We start from the raw sequence: 18,185 nt of genomic DNA, 5'->3' as shown, positions 1-18,185 counted from the left end.
GCCCGTAGTGTCCTAATAAAAGTAAGGTTAAGGGGGGGGGGGGGGGGGGGTTGTTGGGTTACGGGTATAGGGTGGATACGTGGGTTTGAGTAGGGTGATCATGGCTCGGCACAACATTGAGGGCCGAAGGGCCTGTTCTGTGCTGTACTGTTCTAGGTTCTATGTCTCCGTAATTGCAATTACATCACAGTACCATGCAGTAATCCAGGCTCTCAGTCCGTCTCTCTATACTTCTTGCATTGAAGCAAACCCACTCCAGACCCACAGTCCTGCTGAGCCCTGTGGCTTCCCTCTGCCTGATCTTACTCTGCGCTATGTTTATCTCAAACTCATTTTTCCCCAGTCTCTAGACTTACTGGCCAGCTGCTCCGGTTCGCACCCCGCCTCCCAAACAGCACTAGCAAACCTCTTGTCCAGGATATTGGTGCCCCTCCAGTTCAGGTGCAACCCGTCCTCCTTGTACAGGTCGTATGTTGCCCAGAAAACATCCCAGTGATTAATATATCTAAATCTTCCCTCTTACACCAGCTCTTTAGCCACGTGTTCAACTGCACTATCCTCCTATTTGTAGCCTCACTAGCACGTGACACGGAGTTATCCCGAGATTACCACCCTCGAGGTTCCCCACCCCAACAGTATCCAAAATGATATACCTTTTTCAGAGGGGAATAGCCACAGGAGACTCCAGCCTGCCTCCTGGCGGTCACCCATCTAGCTGTTGAAGGATTAACTGCTTGGGTATTGCTTCGATCTCGCTGTAAGTCTCTGATATGAGCACAGTAGCACATTGGTTAGCACTGTCACTTCACAGCTCCAGGTTCCCAGGTTCGATTCCCAGCTTAGGTCACGTGTCTGTGCAGAGTCTGCACGTTCTCCCCGTGTCTGCGTGGGTTTCCTCCGGGTGCTCCGGTTTCCCCGCACAGTCTAAAAATCTGGGGCTGGTTTAGCTCACCAGGCTAAATCGCTGGCTTTTAAAGCAGACCAAGCAGGCCAGCAGCATGGTTCGATTCCCGTACCAGCCTCCCCGGACAGGCGCCGGAATGTGGCGACTAGGGGCTTTTCACAGTAACTTCATTGAAGCCTACTCGTGACAATAAGCGATTTTCATTTTTCATTTCAAGATGTGCAGGTTGGGTGGATTGGCCATGATAAATTGCCCGAAGTGTCAAAAAATGTTGGGTTGGGTTACTGGGTTATTGGGATAGGGCGGAGGTGTGGACTTGGGTCGGGTGCTCTTTCTAAGGGCCGGTGCAGACTCGATGGGCCGAATGACCTCCTGCACTGTAAATTCTCTGATTACCTGCAAGATCTCCTTGATGTTCACCTGAAAAGTAGCGCTAGATCATCAATGGTTTCCCAGAGCAACCGTGTAACCAGGACTCCATCATTTATCCTTTTCCCTTGAACCATTGACTTTTAACCTTTTAGCAGACAGTATCTGTTAGGATTTAGAAAGTCATTATTAGACTTTCATATTTTATACTGTATGCTAATGAGTTTTGCCTTCCATTTTGATGGGTCTGATTTCATAATAAAATAATACATTTGAAACCTGAGTGGTCATTCTGAAACTAAAGTACGTAATTGGCCATGTACCTTGCTGGACAGACCATTTAATTTGAATAATAGAATCCGTACAGTACAGAAGGAGGCCACTCGGCCCATCGTGTTTGCACCGACCTCCTGAAAGAGCACCCTACCTCGGTCCACTCTCCTGCACTATCCCTGTCATCCCACCTAAGCTTTCAACACAAAGGGGCAATTTATCATGGCCAATCCACCTAACCTGCACACCTTCGGAATGTGGGAAGAAACCGGAGGAAACCCACGCAGACACGGGGAGAACATGCAAACTCCACACAATCTCCCGAGGCTGGAATTGAACCTGGATCCCTCGCACTGAGACAGCAGTGTCTACAAAATTATGAGGGGCATAGACAGAGTGGATACTCAGAGGCTTTTCCCCAGGGTGGAGGGGTCAATTACTCTGGGGCATAGGTTTAAGGTGTGAGGGGCAAGGTTTAGAGGAGATGTACAAGGCAAGGTTTTTTACATAGAGGGTAGTGGGTGCCTGGAACTCGCTGCCGGAGGAGGTGGTGGAAGCAGGGACGATAGTGACATTTAAGGGGCATCTTGACAAATACATGAATAGGATGGGAATAGAGGGATACGGACTCAGGAGTGTAGAAGCTTTTAGTTTAGACGGGCAGCATGGTCGGCACGGGCATGGAGGGCCGAAGGGCCTGTTCCTGTGCTGTACTTTTCTTTGTGTTAACCCGGGTCCCTAGCACTGAGAGTCAGCAGTGTTAACCCGGGCCCCTGGCACTGTGAGACAGCAGTGTTAACCCGGGCCCCTGGCACTGTGAGACAGCAGTGTTAACCCGGGCCCCTGGCACTGTGAGACAGCAGTGTTAACCCGGGCCCCTGGCACTGTGAGACAGCAGTATTAACCCGGGTCCCTGGCACTGAGACAGCAGTGTTAACCCGGGTCCCTGGCACTATGATGCAGCAGTGTTAACCCGGGGCCCTGGCACTGTGAGACAGCAGTATTAACCCGGGTCCCTGGCACTGAGACAGCAGTGTTAACCCGGGTCCCTGGCACTATGATGCAGCAGTGTTAACCCGGGTCCCTGGCACTGAGACAGCAGTGTTAACCCGGGTCCCTGGCACTGAGAGGCAGCAGTGTTAACCCGGCTCCCTGGCACTGTGAGACAGCAGCGTTAACCCGAGTCCCTGGCACTGAGACAGCAGTGTTAACCCAGGTCCCTGGCACTGGGCAGGCAGCAGTGTTAACCCGGCTCCCTGGCACTGTGAGACAGCAGTGTTAACCCGGGTCCTTGGTGCTTCTCCCATCTTGGTCATAACACTGCTTTGTGAAGTTGAACATTTATTCTGAAGCTCAGTCTGATCTGTTTTATTCACTCTCAGATATGAAAACGAGAAAGTGGAGTTTCCTGTTGGAGGATTACAGAGAGCTGTGTGAGTATGGGACTGTGTATCTGCCTCTTCCACCCTCCCTGCACCCGAACCCCACTCCTTCTCACCATTGCTCCCACCTCTCCCCTCCCTCTCTACTCTCCTATCCTTCTCAGTTACTCTCTCTCCCCCCCCCCCCCCCGCTTTATGGTCAATGAGAAGGTGGTGGTGGTGAGCTGCTACTTGAACTGCTGCAGTCCATCAGGTGTAGGTACACCTGTAGTGCTGTTAGGGAGGGAGTTTGACCCAATGACAGTGAAGGAATGGCGATAGTTCCAAGTTTGGATAGTGTGCGGCTTGGAGAGGTAGTGGTGTTCCCATGCATGTGAACATCGCAAATACGAGCAGAGGTAGGCCAGAAGACATAGGAGCGAATGTAGGCCACTGAGCCCATTGATTCTGCTCCGCCATTCGGTGAGATCATGGCAGATCTGATATGATCCTCAACTCCACTTTCCGCCTGCAATGACCCCCACAGGGCAGAGGGCCACTCAGCTGGGGTTCATAAAAGCCAGCCCAAGCAGCGATCGAATGTTGGTTGTCCTAACGGAGACTGTGGAATGTAAATCGTTACCGCCGAGGGCAGACTTTATGTTGAGTTCAGTAAATCCTTTGTTCTTCCTGTCGCTGGCTTCCTGGTCACATTCCTGCCTTAACCCCATAACCCTTGATTCCCTTCCTGAATAAAAATGTCTCTTTCAGCCTTGAACATACTTAAAGACCCAGCCGCTGCAGCTCTCTGCGGTAAAGAATTCCACAGATTCACTCCCCTCGGAGAGAAGAAATTCCTCCCCATCTCTGTCTGAAATGGGCGACTCCCTCATTCTGAGATTCTTCCCTCTGGTCCTAGACTCTCCCACAAGGGGAAACACGCTCACACAGCATCGGCCCTTTCAAGCCCCTGAGAAACCTACAAGGTCATCTCTCATTCTTCTAAGCTCCAATGAGTACAGTCACAACCTTCTTGACCTCTCCTCATAAAATCCCTCCAAACCCGGGATCAACCGAGCGAACCTTCTGTGGACTGCTTCCGATGCCAATCTATCTGGAGGAACAACTAATCGCAGAGGGTGGTGAATGTGTGGAACTCGCTGTCCCATAGTGTGGTGGAATCAGAGTCATTAAATGGTTTCAAGACGAAGATACATATATTTCTGATGGAAAAACAGGTTAAAGGGATATGGGGAACAGGTGGGGAGGTGGATTTGAGACCAGGAAGAGATCAGCCATGATCTGATTGAATGGCGGAGCAGGCTGGAGGGGCTGAATTGCCGACTTCTCCTCATTCCTGTGTTCCTATGTTTTCCTTAGATAAGGGACCAAAACTGTTCACAGTGGATAGCGTCTAACTAGTGGCTAACTAGGTCTAACTAGGTATGGTCTAACTAGTGCCTTGAACAGTTTTAGCAAAACTTCCCTGTTTTTATACTCCATTCCCTTTGAAATAAAGGCCAAAAGTCCATTTGCCTTCCAGGGCAAATCTCGAGGGCTGGATAATCTTCATCCCAGGGTACTTAAGGAAGTACGGATATTGAACTTGATGATCAGCCATTATCATAATGAATGGTGGAGCAGGCTCTTAGGGCCAAATGGTCGTCTCCTGCTTCTGTTTTCTATGTAAACCCAGATGCCGGATCCCCTTTCTATCCTCTCTTTTTCCCCCCCCCCCCCATCTTTCCTGAACACCTTGTTTCCAGAAATATATCGTACTCAGTTCTGCCATTCTTTGATCCAGAAGTCTGATATCGACAGAGCATCATATTGCTGCATAGCTATGTGCCCTGCAGCTTCCAGCCTGTGCATCCATGAGTAGGCAGTCACCCTAACCCCCACTTTTAACCCCACCTCTGATACCTGACTTTCTTAATATTGCATAATCTGTCTTTCCCAATTCTTTGTGCATCTTGTTTTTCCTCCTATTTCCCAACACCTCCCTCGTTATCTTAAGTACAAACAACAATACAGCACAGGAACAGGCCCTTCGGCCCTTCAAGCCTGTACCAGACATGATACAACCCTTGGACAAAACCCTCAGCACTTCTGAGTGCTGTATTCCTCTATACCCATCCTATCCATGTATTTGTCAAGGCAGAGACCCGAACGATCTCTGCCCACCGCTGTTCTCCTCCACCTGGGTGAATCTGTTGTCTCACTCAACAGTTTCTCCTTTAACTTCCTGCAATAAAAGGTGTGACAGTGGTCCCCAGTAATGCCTGGGTTTTTGTGGGGTATGTGGAACATTCCTTGTTCCAGTCCAACTTGGGGGGGGGGGACACTCCTATAACTATTTCTCTGTTACATTGATGACTATCGGTGTCGCTTCATGTTCTTGCCGAGACTTGAAAAACTTGTTGATTGTGCTTCCGCTTTTCACCCCTCTCTCATCTTCACGTGGTCCATCGCTGATGCTTCCCTTCAGTGACCCCTCTCTCCAGTTCAGGTGATAGCACCCCCCCCCCCCCCCCTTGCCCACCCACTGTGACCGACAGGGCGCTCAACTGTGACCAACCCATCGCTCACACTTCGATCCACCCCCTTTCCGCTCCCTCTAGAACAGCATCTCATCTGATTAGGAGGAAAAACAAGATGCACAAAGAATTGGGAAAGACAGATTACACTATATTAAGAAAGTCAGGTATCAGAGGTGGGGGTTAGGGTGACTGTGCCTCCTCATGGATGCAGAGGCTGGAAGCTGCAGGGTGCGTAGCTATGCAACAATATGATGCTCTGTCGCTATCAGACTTCTGGATCAAAGAATGGCAGAACCATGACAACGTTCCCCTTCTCCTCACTTTTCAACTCGCTGTCCTCCACATTCAAAAGAATATCCTGCACCATTTCTGGCAAATCCAGCATGATGCCGTCACCAACACATCTTCCCCTCTCCTCGTATGTCAGCATTCTGCAGGGACTGACCACCTGGTCAACTCCTCCATCATCCCCAACTCTTCTTCCCCCTTTCCGTGTCACCTTCCCATGCAATTGCAGAATGTGTGATACCTGCCTCTTTTCCTCCTGCCTCCCCACTGCTCAAGGCCCCAAACACTCCTTTCACATGAAGCAGAGTTTCACTTGCACCTCCTTTAATTTGGCCTGCTTTATTTCTTCCTCCCAATATAGTCTCCTGTACATGGGGGAAGTTAGTGCTCCGTCTGTAAGCAGGACCCTGACCTTCCTCTTGCTTGCCATTTGAATTGACCATCTTGCTCTCATGCCCACATGTTCGTCCTTGGCCACCTGCAATGTTTCAGTGAAGCCTAACACTAGCTGGAGGAACAGCATCTCATCTTCTGATTGGAAGCCTTCTGGACTTAACATTGAGTTCAACAACTTCAAGCCATGAGCGCTCTCCTCCACCTTGACCCCACTTTCTTAATCCATTATTTTAACCCCAATGACCCCTCCACCACAAAAAAAAAGAAACCGGGCTATTGTTCTTCAGCTTTGTCACAGAATGGAAAGTTATATTCCCAGGTTGGGGTGAGGATATGAACTGCCTGCAACTAAGGAGATAGAGTTGTTTGTGGTCAGGAAGGGGGACTAGCTGCAGGTAATTAGCCGCTGCCTTTCCCAAACCTCCCGGCCACACTAATTATCGCTGTAAATTCAAACACTGAGACTGGGGCTTACTTCACTCCTTCCCTCTGGAACGGCATTAGGCTGTGGAGTTGTCACAGAATGCTGACCCTTGTTCTGCTATTAACACATTCTGCTATCTTACCTTTGTCACTTTCTTCAGTCTTGAAGAGGAAGGAGCAGTGCTCCGAAAGCTAGTGTTTGAAACAAACTTTCAGGGATCTATGTACATGGAGCAGAGAGATCTCGGTGTCCGTGTACATAGATCCCTGAAAGTTGCCACCCAGGTTGAGAGGGTTGTTAAGAAGGCGTACGGTGTGTTAGCTTTTATTGGTAGAGGGATTGAGTTTCGGAGCCATGAGGTCATGTTGCAGTTGTACAAAACTCTGGTGCGGCCGCATTTGGAGTATTGCGTGCAGTTCTGGTCGCCTCATTATAGGAAGAATGTGGCAGCATTGGAAAGGGTGCAGAGGAGATTTACCAGGATGTTGCCTGGTATGGAGGGAAGATCTTATGAGGAAAAGGCTGAGGGACTTAAGGCTGTTTTCGTTAGAGAGAAGAAGGTTAAGAGGTGACTTAATTGAGGCATACAAGATGATCAGAAGATTAGATAGGGTGGACAGTGAGAGCCTTTTTCCTCGGATGGTGATGTCTAGCACGAGGGGACATAGCTTTAAATTGAGGGGAGATAGATATAGGACAGATGTCAGAGGTAGGTTCTTTACTCAGAGAGTAGTAAGGGCGTGGAATGCCCTGCCTGCAACAGTAGTGGACTCGCCAACACTAAGGGCATTTAAATGGTCATTGGATAGACATATGGACGATAAGGGAATAGTGTAGATGGGCTTTAGAGAGGTTTCACAGGTCGGTGCAACATCGAGGGCCGAAGGGCCTGTACTGCGCTGTAATGTTCTATGTAAACCTGTTGTACTTTAACCTGGTGTTGTAAGACTTCTTACTGTGCTCACCCCAGTCTAACACCGGCATCTCCACATCTTGAACACTCCCTTTGTCTTGTGTTCCATGACATCTTTGTCAAATGTCTCCTGACTCCCACTCAACCCTGACCTTCTATTTTGTTCCACCTGTCCCACCCCCTCTTAATCAGTAAAAAATCCATCTCACTTCTCCCTCTTAAGTCTGAAAATGAGTCCTGAGTTTTTCCAGCATTTTCTGTTTTCTAACCCTTTGCCTGGCTGCCACTTGGTTTGATGAAAGGTAGCTGACTGATTGGAGTTCAGCCTAGATGGGGTCACTGACTCTCCCAGCTGTGGGGGGGGGGGGGGGGGGGGGGGGGTCATGTGACATGAGTCCCACTTGTCCACTTTGGCCTTGACAGAAGATGTTTATATGTCTTAGTCTGGATTCTTAATGTTTCAACTGTTAAGAATTTCAGAAAAGGTTACGGGATCCTTTGTGCTTCCGACTGGTCTTCTCCATTGGCCAGGCCTTTGTGTAATTCCCTTGGAGGTTGGTGGGGTAGGCTCGAGGTGCCGAGGGCCTGATGCTAATTCGAATGTCCGTATGAAAAACAACTTGAGATGTTGTTGAGATGGTGAAACCCAATAGAAATTAGTCTTTTTAACTTGTTTTCCTTCTCGTTGCTTGGCTTCCTGTATATTTCAGTTGATGCCTTGTCGAGGATCACTGCTGTGCAAATCGAGCCGTTCCCTCGAGGAGTGCTGGAGATTTTCCAGTCCCAATTTGAAAAGAGCTGTCCGGAGCCGCCAGAGATCCCAGAGGCTGACCTGTCGTCTGTCGATTCCAAACTCGTCGACAGCCTAATGCCGTTCCAGAGGGAAGGAGTGAAGTAAGCCCCAGTCTCAGTGTTTGAATTTACAGCGATAATCAGTGTGGCCGGGAGGTTTGGGAAAGGCAGCGGCTAATTACCTGCAGCTAGTCCCCCTTCCTGACCACAAACAACTCTCTCTCCTTAGCTGCAGGCAGTTCATATCCTCGCCCCAACCTGGGAATATAACTTTCCATTACTCGGACTGTTTCATCGGTTTCAGACCAACTAATTTGTTGTTAAATTATGGAAGTTTGATGCAGGGAATCATAGAACAAAGGCAGTTCCCAGGCCCTTTTGAAGGGCTTTTTCCTTAATTTCGTTCTCCATCTTTCCCCACCAGCAAAATCTTTTTCAAATATTTTTGTGTTTCCCTTTGAAAAGCTATTCTGGAATCTTTTGCCAGTTAGCCCCATGGCCTTTAGCATAATGCATTTCTATTATTCAGGAAGCAGTCAGACTGTGCTGGCGGATCTGCTGGGGTTTCCTGGATAGATGGGTTGAATGGCCTCATGCTTATAATTGGAGGTACGTCGTGTATGTTTCCTGGTGATGGTCACTGAGACTTTGTGTCTCCACAGTTTTGCCATATCTCGGGGAGGCCGTCTGCTATTGGCTGATGACATGGGGCTCGGGAAGACCCTTCAGGCCATTTGCATCGCTGCGATTTACCGCAAAGAGTGGCCAGTACTCGTGATTGCTCCATCCTCTGTGCGATTCACCTGGGCACAGGTACAGGCTGTTGTTTCACAGCGGGAGAGACCGCTTCTCAAATCCAGCACCTTCGTCACAATGATCTGAAATGGCTGAAGCAGAGCATCCGAGTTCAGTTTCCCAGAAACACACAGCTATCAGCTAATCCCAGTACTTACAGGGGATCTCCGGGTCGTGTGTCAGTATTTACAGGGGGGTCCCCAGGCAGTGTATCTGTACTTACAGGGGATCTCCGGGTCGTGTGTCAGTATTTACAGGGGGTCCCCAGGCAGTGTATCTGTACTTACACTCCCCCCAGAGACCCCCCTGTGTCAGTATTTACAGGGGGTCCCCAGGCAATGTATCTGTACTTACAGGGGGGTCTCTGGGGGGAGTGTGTCAGTATTTACAGGGGTCCCCAGGCAGTGTATCTGTACTTACAGGGGGGTCTCCGGGGGGAGTGTGTCAGTATTTACAGGGGGTCCCCAGGCAGTGTATCTGTACTTACACTCCTCCCCCCCCCCCGGAGACCCCCCTGTGTCAGTATTTACAGGGGGTCCCCAGGCAGTGTATCTGTACTTACAGGGGATCTCCGGGTCGTGTGTCAGTATTTACAGGGGGTCCCCAGGCAGTGTATCTGTACTTACTGGGGGGTCTCCGGGGGGGGAGTGTGTCAGTATTTACAGGGGGGTCCCCAGGCAGTGTATCTGTACTTACAGGGGATCTCCGGGGAGTGTGTCAGTATTTACAGGGGCTCCCCAGGCAGTGCGCAGTGTTTACAGGGGCTCCCTGGGCAATGTGTCTGTATTTACAGGGGGTCTCCGGGGAGTGTGTCAGTATTTACAGGGGCTCCCTGGGCAATGTGTCTGTATTTACAGGCAGTCCCCGGGGAGTGTGTCGCTATTTACAGGCGGTCCCTGGGCAGTGTGTCAGTATTTACAGGCGGTCCCCGGGGAGTGTGTCGCTATTTACAGGGAATCCCTGGGGAGTGTGTCAGTATTTACAGGGGGTCTCCGGGGAGTGTGTCTGTATTTACAGGCAGTCCACGGGGAGTGTGTCAGTATTTACAGGCGGTCCCCGGGGAGTGTGTCGCTATTTACAGGGAATCCCTGGGGAGTGTGTCAGTATTTACAGGGGGTCTCCGGGGAGTGTGTCTGTATTTACAGGCAGTCCACGGGGAGTGTGTCAGTATTTACAGGCGGTCCCCGGGGAGTGTGTCGCTATTTACAGGGAATCCCTGGGGAGTGTGTCAGTATTTACAGGTGGTCCCCGGGGAGTGTGTCAGTATTTACAGGGGGGTCCTGGGGAGTGTGTCGGCATTTACAGGGAATCCCTGGGGAGTGTGTCAGTATTTACAGGGGGTCTCCGGGGAGTGTGTCTGTATTTACAGGGAATCCCCGGGGAGTGTGTCGGTATTTACAGGCGGTCCCTGGGCAGTGTGTCAGTATTTACAGGTGGTCCCCGGGGAGTGTGTCAGTATTTACAGGTGGTCCCCGGGGAGTGTGTCAGTATTTACAGGGGGGTCCTGGGGAGTGTGTCGGCATTTACAGGGAATCCCTGGGGAGTGTGTCAGTATTTACAGGTGGTCCCCGGGGAGTGTGTCAGTATTTACAGGGAATCCCTGGGGAGTGTGTCAGTATTTACAGGGAATCCCCGGGGAGTGTGTCAGTATTTACAGGGGGGTCCTGGGGAGTGTGTCGGCATTTACAGGGAATCCCTGGGGAGTGTGTCAGTATTTACAGGCGGTCCCCGGGGAGTGTGTCGCTATTTACAGGCAGTCTCCGGGGAGTGTGTCAGTATTTACAGGGAGTCTCCGGGGAGTGTGTCAGTATTTACAGGTGGTCCCCGGGGAGTGTGTCAGTATTTACAGGGGGGTCCTGGGGAGTGTGTCGGCATTTACAGGAGGTCCCCGGGAATTGTCAGTATTTACAGGCAGTACCTGGCGGGTGCGTCAGCATTTACAGGGGGTCTCCGGGAATTGTGTCATTACAGGCGGTCCCTGGGGAGTGCGTCAGCATTTACAGGGATCCCTGGTGAGTGTGTCAGTTGGGCAGCACTGTAGCAGTGGTTAGCAATGTTGCTTCAAAGCGCCAGGGTCCCAGGTTCAATTCCCGGCTTGGGTCACTATCTGTGCGGTGTCTGCACGTTCTCCCCATGTCTGCGTGAGTTTCCTCCGGGTGCTCTGGTTTCCTCCCACGGATCCCGAAAGATGTGCTGTTAGGTGATTTTGACTTTCTGAATTCTCCTTCTGTGTACCTGAACAGGTACCGCAATGTGGTGGCTAGGGAATCGAACCCAGGTCCCTGGGGCTGTGAAGTAACAGTGTTAACCACTGTGCTACCGTGCCACCCATGACTAATTTGAGTCACTCATCTATACGCAGATTAAAGTCACCCATAATCACAGGTGTTCCTTTATCACGTGCATCTCTCATTTCCTGTCTAATGCTATAAGAACATAAGAACTAGGAACAGGAGTAGGCCATATGGCCCCTCGAGTCTGCTCCGCCATTCAATGAGATCATGGCTGATCTTTTGTGGACTCGGCTCCACTTTCCGGCCCGAACACCATAACCCTTAATTCCTTTATTCTTCAAAAAACTATCTATCTTTATCTTAAAATATTCCCAACATTACCACCAGTTTGGGGGTCTGTATACCACCCCAGCAAATGTTGTTTTCCCCTTGATGTTTCTTTGCTTAGATACTTTGTTTTTGGAAATGATCAGTGCCTGGCACTTTTGGTGCCAATGATATTTGCCACTTATCAGCCCAAGTCTGGATATTGTTCAGGTGTTGCCGCATTTGGATGTGGACTACTTCAAAATTTGCGGAGTCAGGAATGGTTCTGAACATTCTGCAGTGATCAGCGAATGTCCCTTCTGACCTTATGGTGGGAAAGCCACTGAAGATGGTTGGGCCTAGGACCCTTCCCTGAGGAAGTCCTGCAGTGATGTTCCCAGACTGAGGAAACTGCCTTCAAAGAACCACAGCCATCTTCCTTTGTGCTATGACCCCAACCAATGGAGAGTTTTCCCCCTAATTTTCATTGACTCCAGTTTTACAAGGGCTCCTTCTGAAGTTAGTTCTTGTCCATCTTTGAATTAAGGCTGCAAAAAGGTCAGGAACCGAGTGAGTCAGCAGAATACAAATTAAACCTGAATGAGCAGGTTATTGCTGAGTAAGTGCCGCTTGACTCTTCCAACACTTTGCTGATGATTGAGGGTAGATTGATGGGGCTGTAATCACAGCAATGTGGTAGATTGATGGGGCTGTAATCACAGCAATGTGGTAGATTGATGGGGCTGTAATCACAGCAATGTGGTAGATTGATGGGGCTGTAATCACAGCAATGTGGTTAACTCTTGCATGTGCTCAGGGATGGGCAATAAAATGCTGTTCCAGCCAGTGACATCCACATCCCGTGTACAATTTTATTTTTAATGGGCTCAGTTGGATTTGTCCTTTATGTGGACATGTCCTAGCTGGGAAATTTGCCACGTTGTCAGGTAGATGTCCATATTGTGCTGGAACAGCTTGGCTAGAGGCGCAGCAGCTTCTGGAGCAGAGGTCTTCAGTACTAGTGCGGGGTTGTTGTCGGGGTCCAGAGCCTTTGCAGTTCTTGATATCATTTGGGGTGTATTGATGGCTGAAGACTGACCAGTGGGCAGCACGGTAGCATTGTGGATAGCGCAATTGCTTCACAGATCCAGGGTCCCAGGTTCGATTCCCGGCTTGGGTCACTGTCTGTGCGGAGTCTGCACGTTCTCCCCGTGTGTGCGTGGGTTTCCTCCGGGCAGCTGTACAAAACTCTGGTGCGGCCGCTCCTGGAGTACTGCGTGCAGTTCTGGTCACCACATTATAGGAAGGATGTGGAAGCTTTGGAAAGGGTTCAGAGGAGATTTACTAGGATGTTGCCTGGTATGGAGGGAAGGTCTTATGAGGAAAGGCTCAGGGACTTGAGGTTGTTTTCGTTAAGGCTGAGAGGTGACTTAATAGAGACATATAAGATAGTCAGAGGGTTAGATAGGGTGGACAGTGAGAGTCTTTTTCCTCGGATGGTGATGACCAACACGAGGGGACATAGCTTTAAATTGAGGGGTGGTAGATATAGGACAGATGTCAGAGGCAGTTTCTTTACTCAGAGAGTAGTAGGGGTGTGGAACACCCTGCCTGCAACAGTAGTAGACTCGCCAAATTTAAGGGGTCACCGGATAGACATATGGATGAAAATGGAATAGTGTAGGTCAGATAGGCTTCAGATGGTTTACAGGGTCGGCGCAACATCGAGGGCCCGTACTGCGCTGTTATGTTCTATGCTCCGGTTTCCTCCCACAGTCCAAAGATTTGCAGGTTGGGTGGATTCGCCGTGATAAATTGCCTTTAGTGTCCAAAATTGCCCTTAGTGTTGGGTGGGGTTACTGGGGTTTGGGGATAGGGTGGAGGTGTTGATCTTGGGTAGGGTGCTCTGTCCAAGAGCTGGTGCAGACTCGATGGGCCGAATGGCCTCCTGCACTGTAAAGTTAGCTCACTTGAAAATGAAAATCGCTTATTGTCACGAGTAGGCTTCAACGAAGTTACTGTGAAAAGCCCCTAGTCGCCACATTCCGGCGTCTGTCCGGGGAGTCTGGTACGGGAATCGAACCGTGCTGCTGGCCTGCTTGGTCTGCTTTAAAAGTCAGCGATTTAGCCGAGTGAGCTAAACCAAACCCAGGCTAAATCGCTGGCTTTTAAAGCAGACCAAGCAGGCCAGCAGCATGGTTCGATTCCCGTACCAGCCTCCCCGGACAGGCGCCGGAATGTGGCGACTAGGGGCTTTTCACAGTAACTTCATTGAAGCCTACTCGTGACAATAAGCAATTTTCTTTTCATTTCATTTCGAATTCTATCATAATCTATGATAATCAGTGTGATGCTTCCCGTGCCCATGTCCAGGCGATCTGTTCAGTTCAGAGGGAAATTAAGAATTAATTACATTGATGTGTGTCAGAGTTTACGGGTAGTCTCCAGGGAATGTGTCGGTGTTTACGGGGAGTCCCCGGGGAGTGTGTCAGTGTTTACGTGGAGTCCCCGGGGAGTGTGTCAGTGTTTACGGGGAGTCCCCGGGGAAGTGTGTCAGTGTTTACGGGGAGTCCCCGGGGAGTGTGTCAGTGTTTACGGGGAGTTCCCGGGGAGTGTCAGTGTTTACGGGGAGTCCCCGGGGAGTGTGTCAGTGTTTACGGGGAGTTCCCGGGGAGTGTGTCAGTGTTTACGGGGAGTCCCCGGGGAGTGTGTCAGTGTTTACGGGGAGTCCCCGGGGAAGTGTGTCAGTGTTTACGGGGAGTCCCCGGGGAGTGTGTCAGTGTTTACGTGGAGTTCCCGGGGAGTGTGTCAGTGTTTACGGGGAGTCCCCGGGGAGTGTGTCAGTGTTTGCGGGGAGTCCCCGGGGAGTGTGTCAGTGTTTACGTGGAGTTCCCGGGGCGTGTGTCAGTGTTTATGTGGAGTCCCCGGGGAGTGTGTCAGTGTTTACGCGGGGAGTGTGTCAGTGTTTGCGGGGAGTCCCCGGGGAGTGTGTCAGTGTTTACGTGGAGTTCCCGGGGCGTGTGTCAGTGTTTATGTGGAGTCCCCGGGGAGTGTGTCAGTGTTTACGCGGGGAGTGTGTCAGTGTTTACGGGGAGTCCCCGGGGAGTGTGTCAGTGTTTACGGGGAGTCCCCGGGGAGTGTGTCAGTGTTTACGGGGAGTCCCCGGGGAGTGTGTCAGTGTTTACGGGGAGTCCCCGGGGAGTGTGTCGGTGTTTACGGGGAGTGTGTCGGTGTTTACGGGGAGTCCCCGGGGAGTGTGTCAGTGTTTATGGGAGTCCCCGGGGAAGTGTGTCAGTGTTTACGACGAGTCCCTGGGGAGCGTGTCGGTGTTTACGGGGAGTGTGTCGGTGTTTACGGGGAGTGTGTCGGTGTTTACGGGGAGTGTGTCGGTGTTTACGGGGAGTCCCCGGGGAGTGTCAGTGTTTACGGGGAGTCCCCGGGGAGTGTCAGTGTTTACGGGGAGTCCCGGGGAGTGTCAGTGTTTACGGGGAGTCCCCGGGGAGTGTCAGTGTTTACGGGGTGTCCCCGGGGAGTGTCAATGTTTACGGGGTGTTTACGGGGAGTGTGTCGGTGTTTACGGGGAGTGTGTCGGTGTTTACGGGGAGTCCCCGGGGAGTGTCAGTGTTTACGGGAGTCCCCGGGGAGTGTCAGTGTTTACGGGGAGTCCCCGGGGAGTGTCAGTGTTTACGGGGAGTCCCCGGGGAGTGTCAGTGTTTACGGGGAGTCCCCGGGGAGTGTCAGTGTTTACTGGGAGTGTCAATGTTTACGGGGTGTCCCCGGGGAGTGTCATTGTTTACTGTTGGCCCCGGGAAGGTGAGTGTGATCGTTTGTTGGTCACCATCACTGTGTCAAGGTGCATTCTTTGGATTGGGCAGTTCAAAGCTTGATATTTTTTGTTTCTGCAGGCTTTCAGCCAATGGCTGCCTTCTCTAGAGACGGAGACTATTGATGTGGTGCTGACAGGGAAAGATCGATTTTCATCCTCCCACGTCAGTATCATCAGCTACGACCTGCTTTCCAAACTACGCAATCAGCTGGTGGAGAGACACTTCCGGGTCATCATCGTCGTAAGTGGACTCGGTATTTATTTGGTCTTCCTGAGCTGCTTCTGTATTTCTGGTCATCGTGCAGCACATGCCAATTGTCACGTGTGAGAGACGCACAGGGATAGTCTACACTGAGCCCAGCAACAGATCGCACCAGCGAGGGGACGGACGCTGGACTGGTAATCCAGTGACACAGTGTAATATTCTGGGGACCAGGTTTAAATTGAATTTAAATTCAATATTTACAAAATTCAGGAGTTGAAAGCCTAACAATGACCATGAAACCATTGTCGGTCATCGTAAAAACCCATCTGGGTCACTAATGTCCTTTAGGGAAGGAAATCTGCCGTCCTTACCTGGTCTGGCCTACATGTGACTCCAGACCCAAGGAAATGTGGTTGACTTTAAACTGCCTCCCTCTGAAATGGCCGAGCGAGACGCTCTGTTACATCCAACCATTGCAAAGATAACAGAACGACATAAACCACCCAGCATCAACCTAGGCATTGGAAACGACAATGGCAAAACCAGCCCTGTCAACCCTGCAAAGTCCTCTTTGCAAACATCTGGGGGCTTGTGCCAAAGTTGGGAGAGCTTCTCATCGACTAGTCAAGAACAGACTGACATGGTCATACTCTCAGAATCATACCGTACAGATAATGACCCTGATATCACCGTTCCTTGGCTGGTCATGTCCCAATGTCAGGACATGTCTGGGCAGCACGGTAACATTGTGGTTAGCACAGTTGCTTCACAGCTCCAGGGTCCCAGGTTCGATTCCCGGCTTGGGTCACTGTCTCCCCATGTCTGCGTGGGTTTCCTCCAGGTGCTCCGGGTGCCGCCCACAGTCCAAAGATGTGCTGGTTAGGTGGATTGGCTATTCTAAATTGACTTAGTGACCAAAATGTTTAGGTGGGGTTACTGAGTTACGGGGATAAAGAGGGATAGGGTGGAGGTGTTGGGCTTAAGTAGGGTGCTCTTTCCAAGGGCTTTTTGCAGACTCGATGGGCTGAATGGCCACCTTCTGCACTGTAAATTCTATGATTCTATACCAAGCAGAGATAGTGGCACAGTGGCATCAAGTTGGGAATTGCCTGGGGAGTCCTCAACGTCAACTTTGGACCTCTTGAAGTCTCATGGCCCCAGCCAGACATGGGCAAGGAAATCTCCTGCTGATTACCACGTACCTGCCACCATCAGCTGATGAATCAGTTACTCTTCAATGTTGAACACCACTTGGAGGAAGCACTGAGGGTGGCAAGGGCACAGAATATACTCTGGGTGGGAGATTTCCGTGTCCATCACAAGACTGTAAGAAGTCTTACAACACTAGGTTAAAGTCCTGTTTGTTTGAAACAGAGATGTTGGACTTTAACCTGGTGTTGTAAGACTCCTTACTGTGCTCACCCCGGTCCAACGCCGGCATCTCCCCATCATCACAAGGCTGTCTCGGTAATACCACCACAGACCAAGCTGGCCGGGTCCAAAAGGACGTAGCTGCTCGACTGGGACTGTAGCAGGTGGTGAGGTACTTGACCTCATCCTCACCAATCTGCCTGATGCAGATGTATCTGTCTCTGACCGTATTGGTAGAAGTGGCCACCACACAGTCCTTGTGGAGACAAAGTCCCGTCTTCACATTGAGGATACCCTCCATCGTGTTGTGTGGCACTACCACCGTGCTAAATGGGATAGACTTCAAACAGATCCAGCAAATCCAGACTGGGCATCCATGAGGCGCTGTGGGCCATCAGCAGCAGCAGAATTGTATTCAACCACAATCTGTAACCACATGGCCCAGCATATCCACCACTCTACCATTACCGCCCAGCCAGGGATCAACCCTGGTTCAATGCAGAGTGCAGGAGAGGATGCCAGGAGCAACATCAGGCAGACCGAAAAATGAGGTGTCAGCCTGGTGAAGTGACAACACAGGACTACCTGTGTATTAAACGGGATAAGCAGCAAGTAATAGACAGAGTTAAGCGATTCCACAACGAACGCATCAGATCCAAGTTCTGCAGTCATAAGACATAGGAGCAGAATTAGGCCACTCTGCCCACTTGAGTCTGTTCGACATTCCATCATGGCTGATATTTTTCTCATCCCCATTCTCCTGCCTTCTCCCCATAACCCCTGATCCCCTTATTAATCAAGAACCTATCTATCTCTGTCTTAAAGACACTCAGCGATTTGGCCTCCACAGCCTTCTGCGGCAAAGAGTTCCACAGATTCATCACCCTCTGGCTGAGGAAATTCCTCCTTTTCTTATTTGTTCCTGGGACGTGGGCATTGCAGGCTGTGCAATGCCTGGGACGTGGGCATTGCAGGCTGTGCAATGCCTGGGACGTGGGCATTGCAGGCTGTGCAATGCCTGGGACGTGGGCATTGCAGGCTGTGCAATGCCTGGGACGTGGGCATTGGAGGCTGTGCAATGCCTGGGACGTGGGCATTGCAGGCTGTGCAATGCCTGGGACGTGGGCATTGCAGGCTGTGCAATGCCTGGGACGTGGGCATTGGAGGCTGTGCTAGCATTTTTTTGCC

The 18,185-nt window shown here is 50.7% G+C and overlaps 1 protein-coding gene across 1 annotated transcript in view; it reads left to right on the top strand.

Moving 5' to 3' along the window:
• The window catches only part of smarcal1 (SWI/SNF related, matrix associated, actin dependent regulator of chromatin, subfamily a-like 1), a 68,248-nt gene that overhangs the window by 21,699 nt on the left and 28,364 nt on the right, over positions 1–18,185 (top strand). Inside the window, exons 4-7 of the mRNA XM_038790328.1 lie at positions 2,929–2,979; positions 8,179–8,362; positions 8,923–9,073; positions 15,501–15,662. Of these exons, the coding sequence (XP_038646256.1) occupies positions 2,929–2,979; positions 8,179–8,362; positions 8,923–9,073; positions 15,501–15,662 (548 nt within the window). The remainder of the gene's footprint in view (positions 1–2,928; positions 2,980–8,178; positions 8,363–8,922; positions 9,074–15,500; positions 15,663–18,185) is intronic.

Source organism: Scyliorhinus canicula, chromosome 2 (assembly GCF_902713615.1).
Source record: "Scyliorhinus canicula chromosome 2, sScyCan1.1, whole genome shotgun sequence".
Taxonomy (NCBI): domain Eukaryota; kingdom Metazoa; phylum Chordata; class Chondrichthyes; order Carcharhiniformes; family Scyliorhinidae; genus Scyliorhinus; species Scyliorhinus canicula.
Note: the sequence above shows the minus strand (reverse complement) of the source record. Positions and strands in the feature narration are given on the sequence as shown.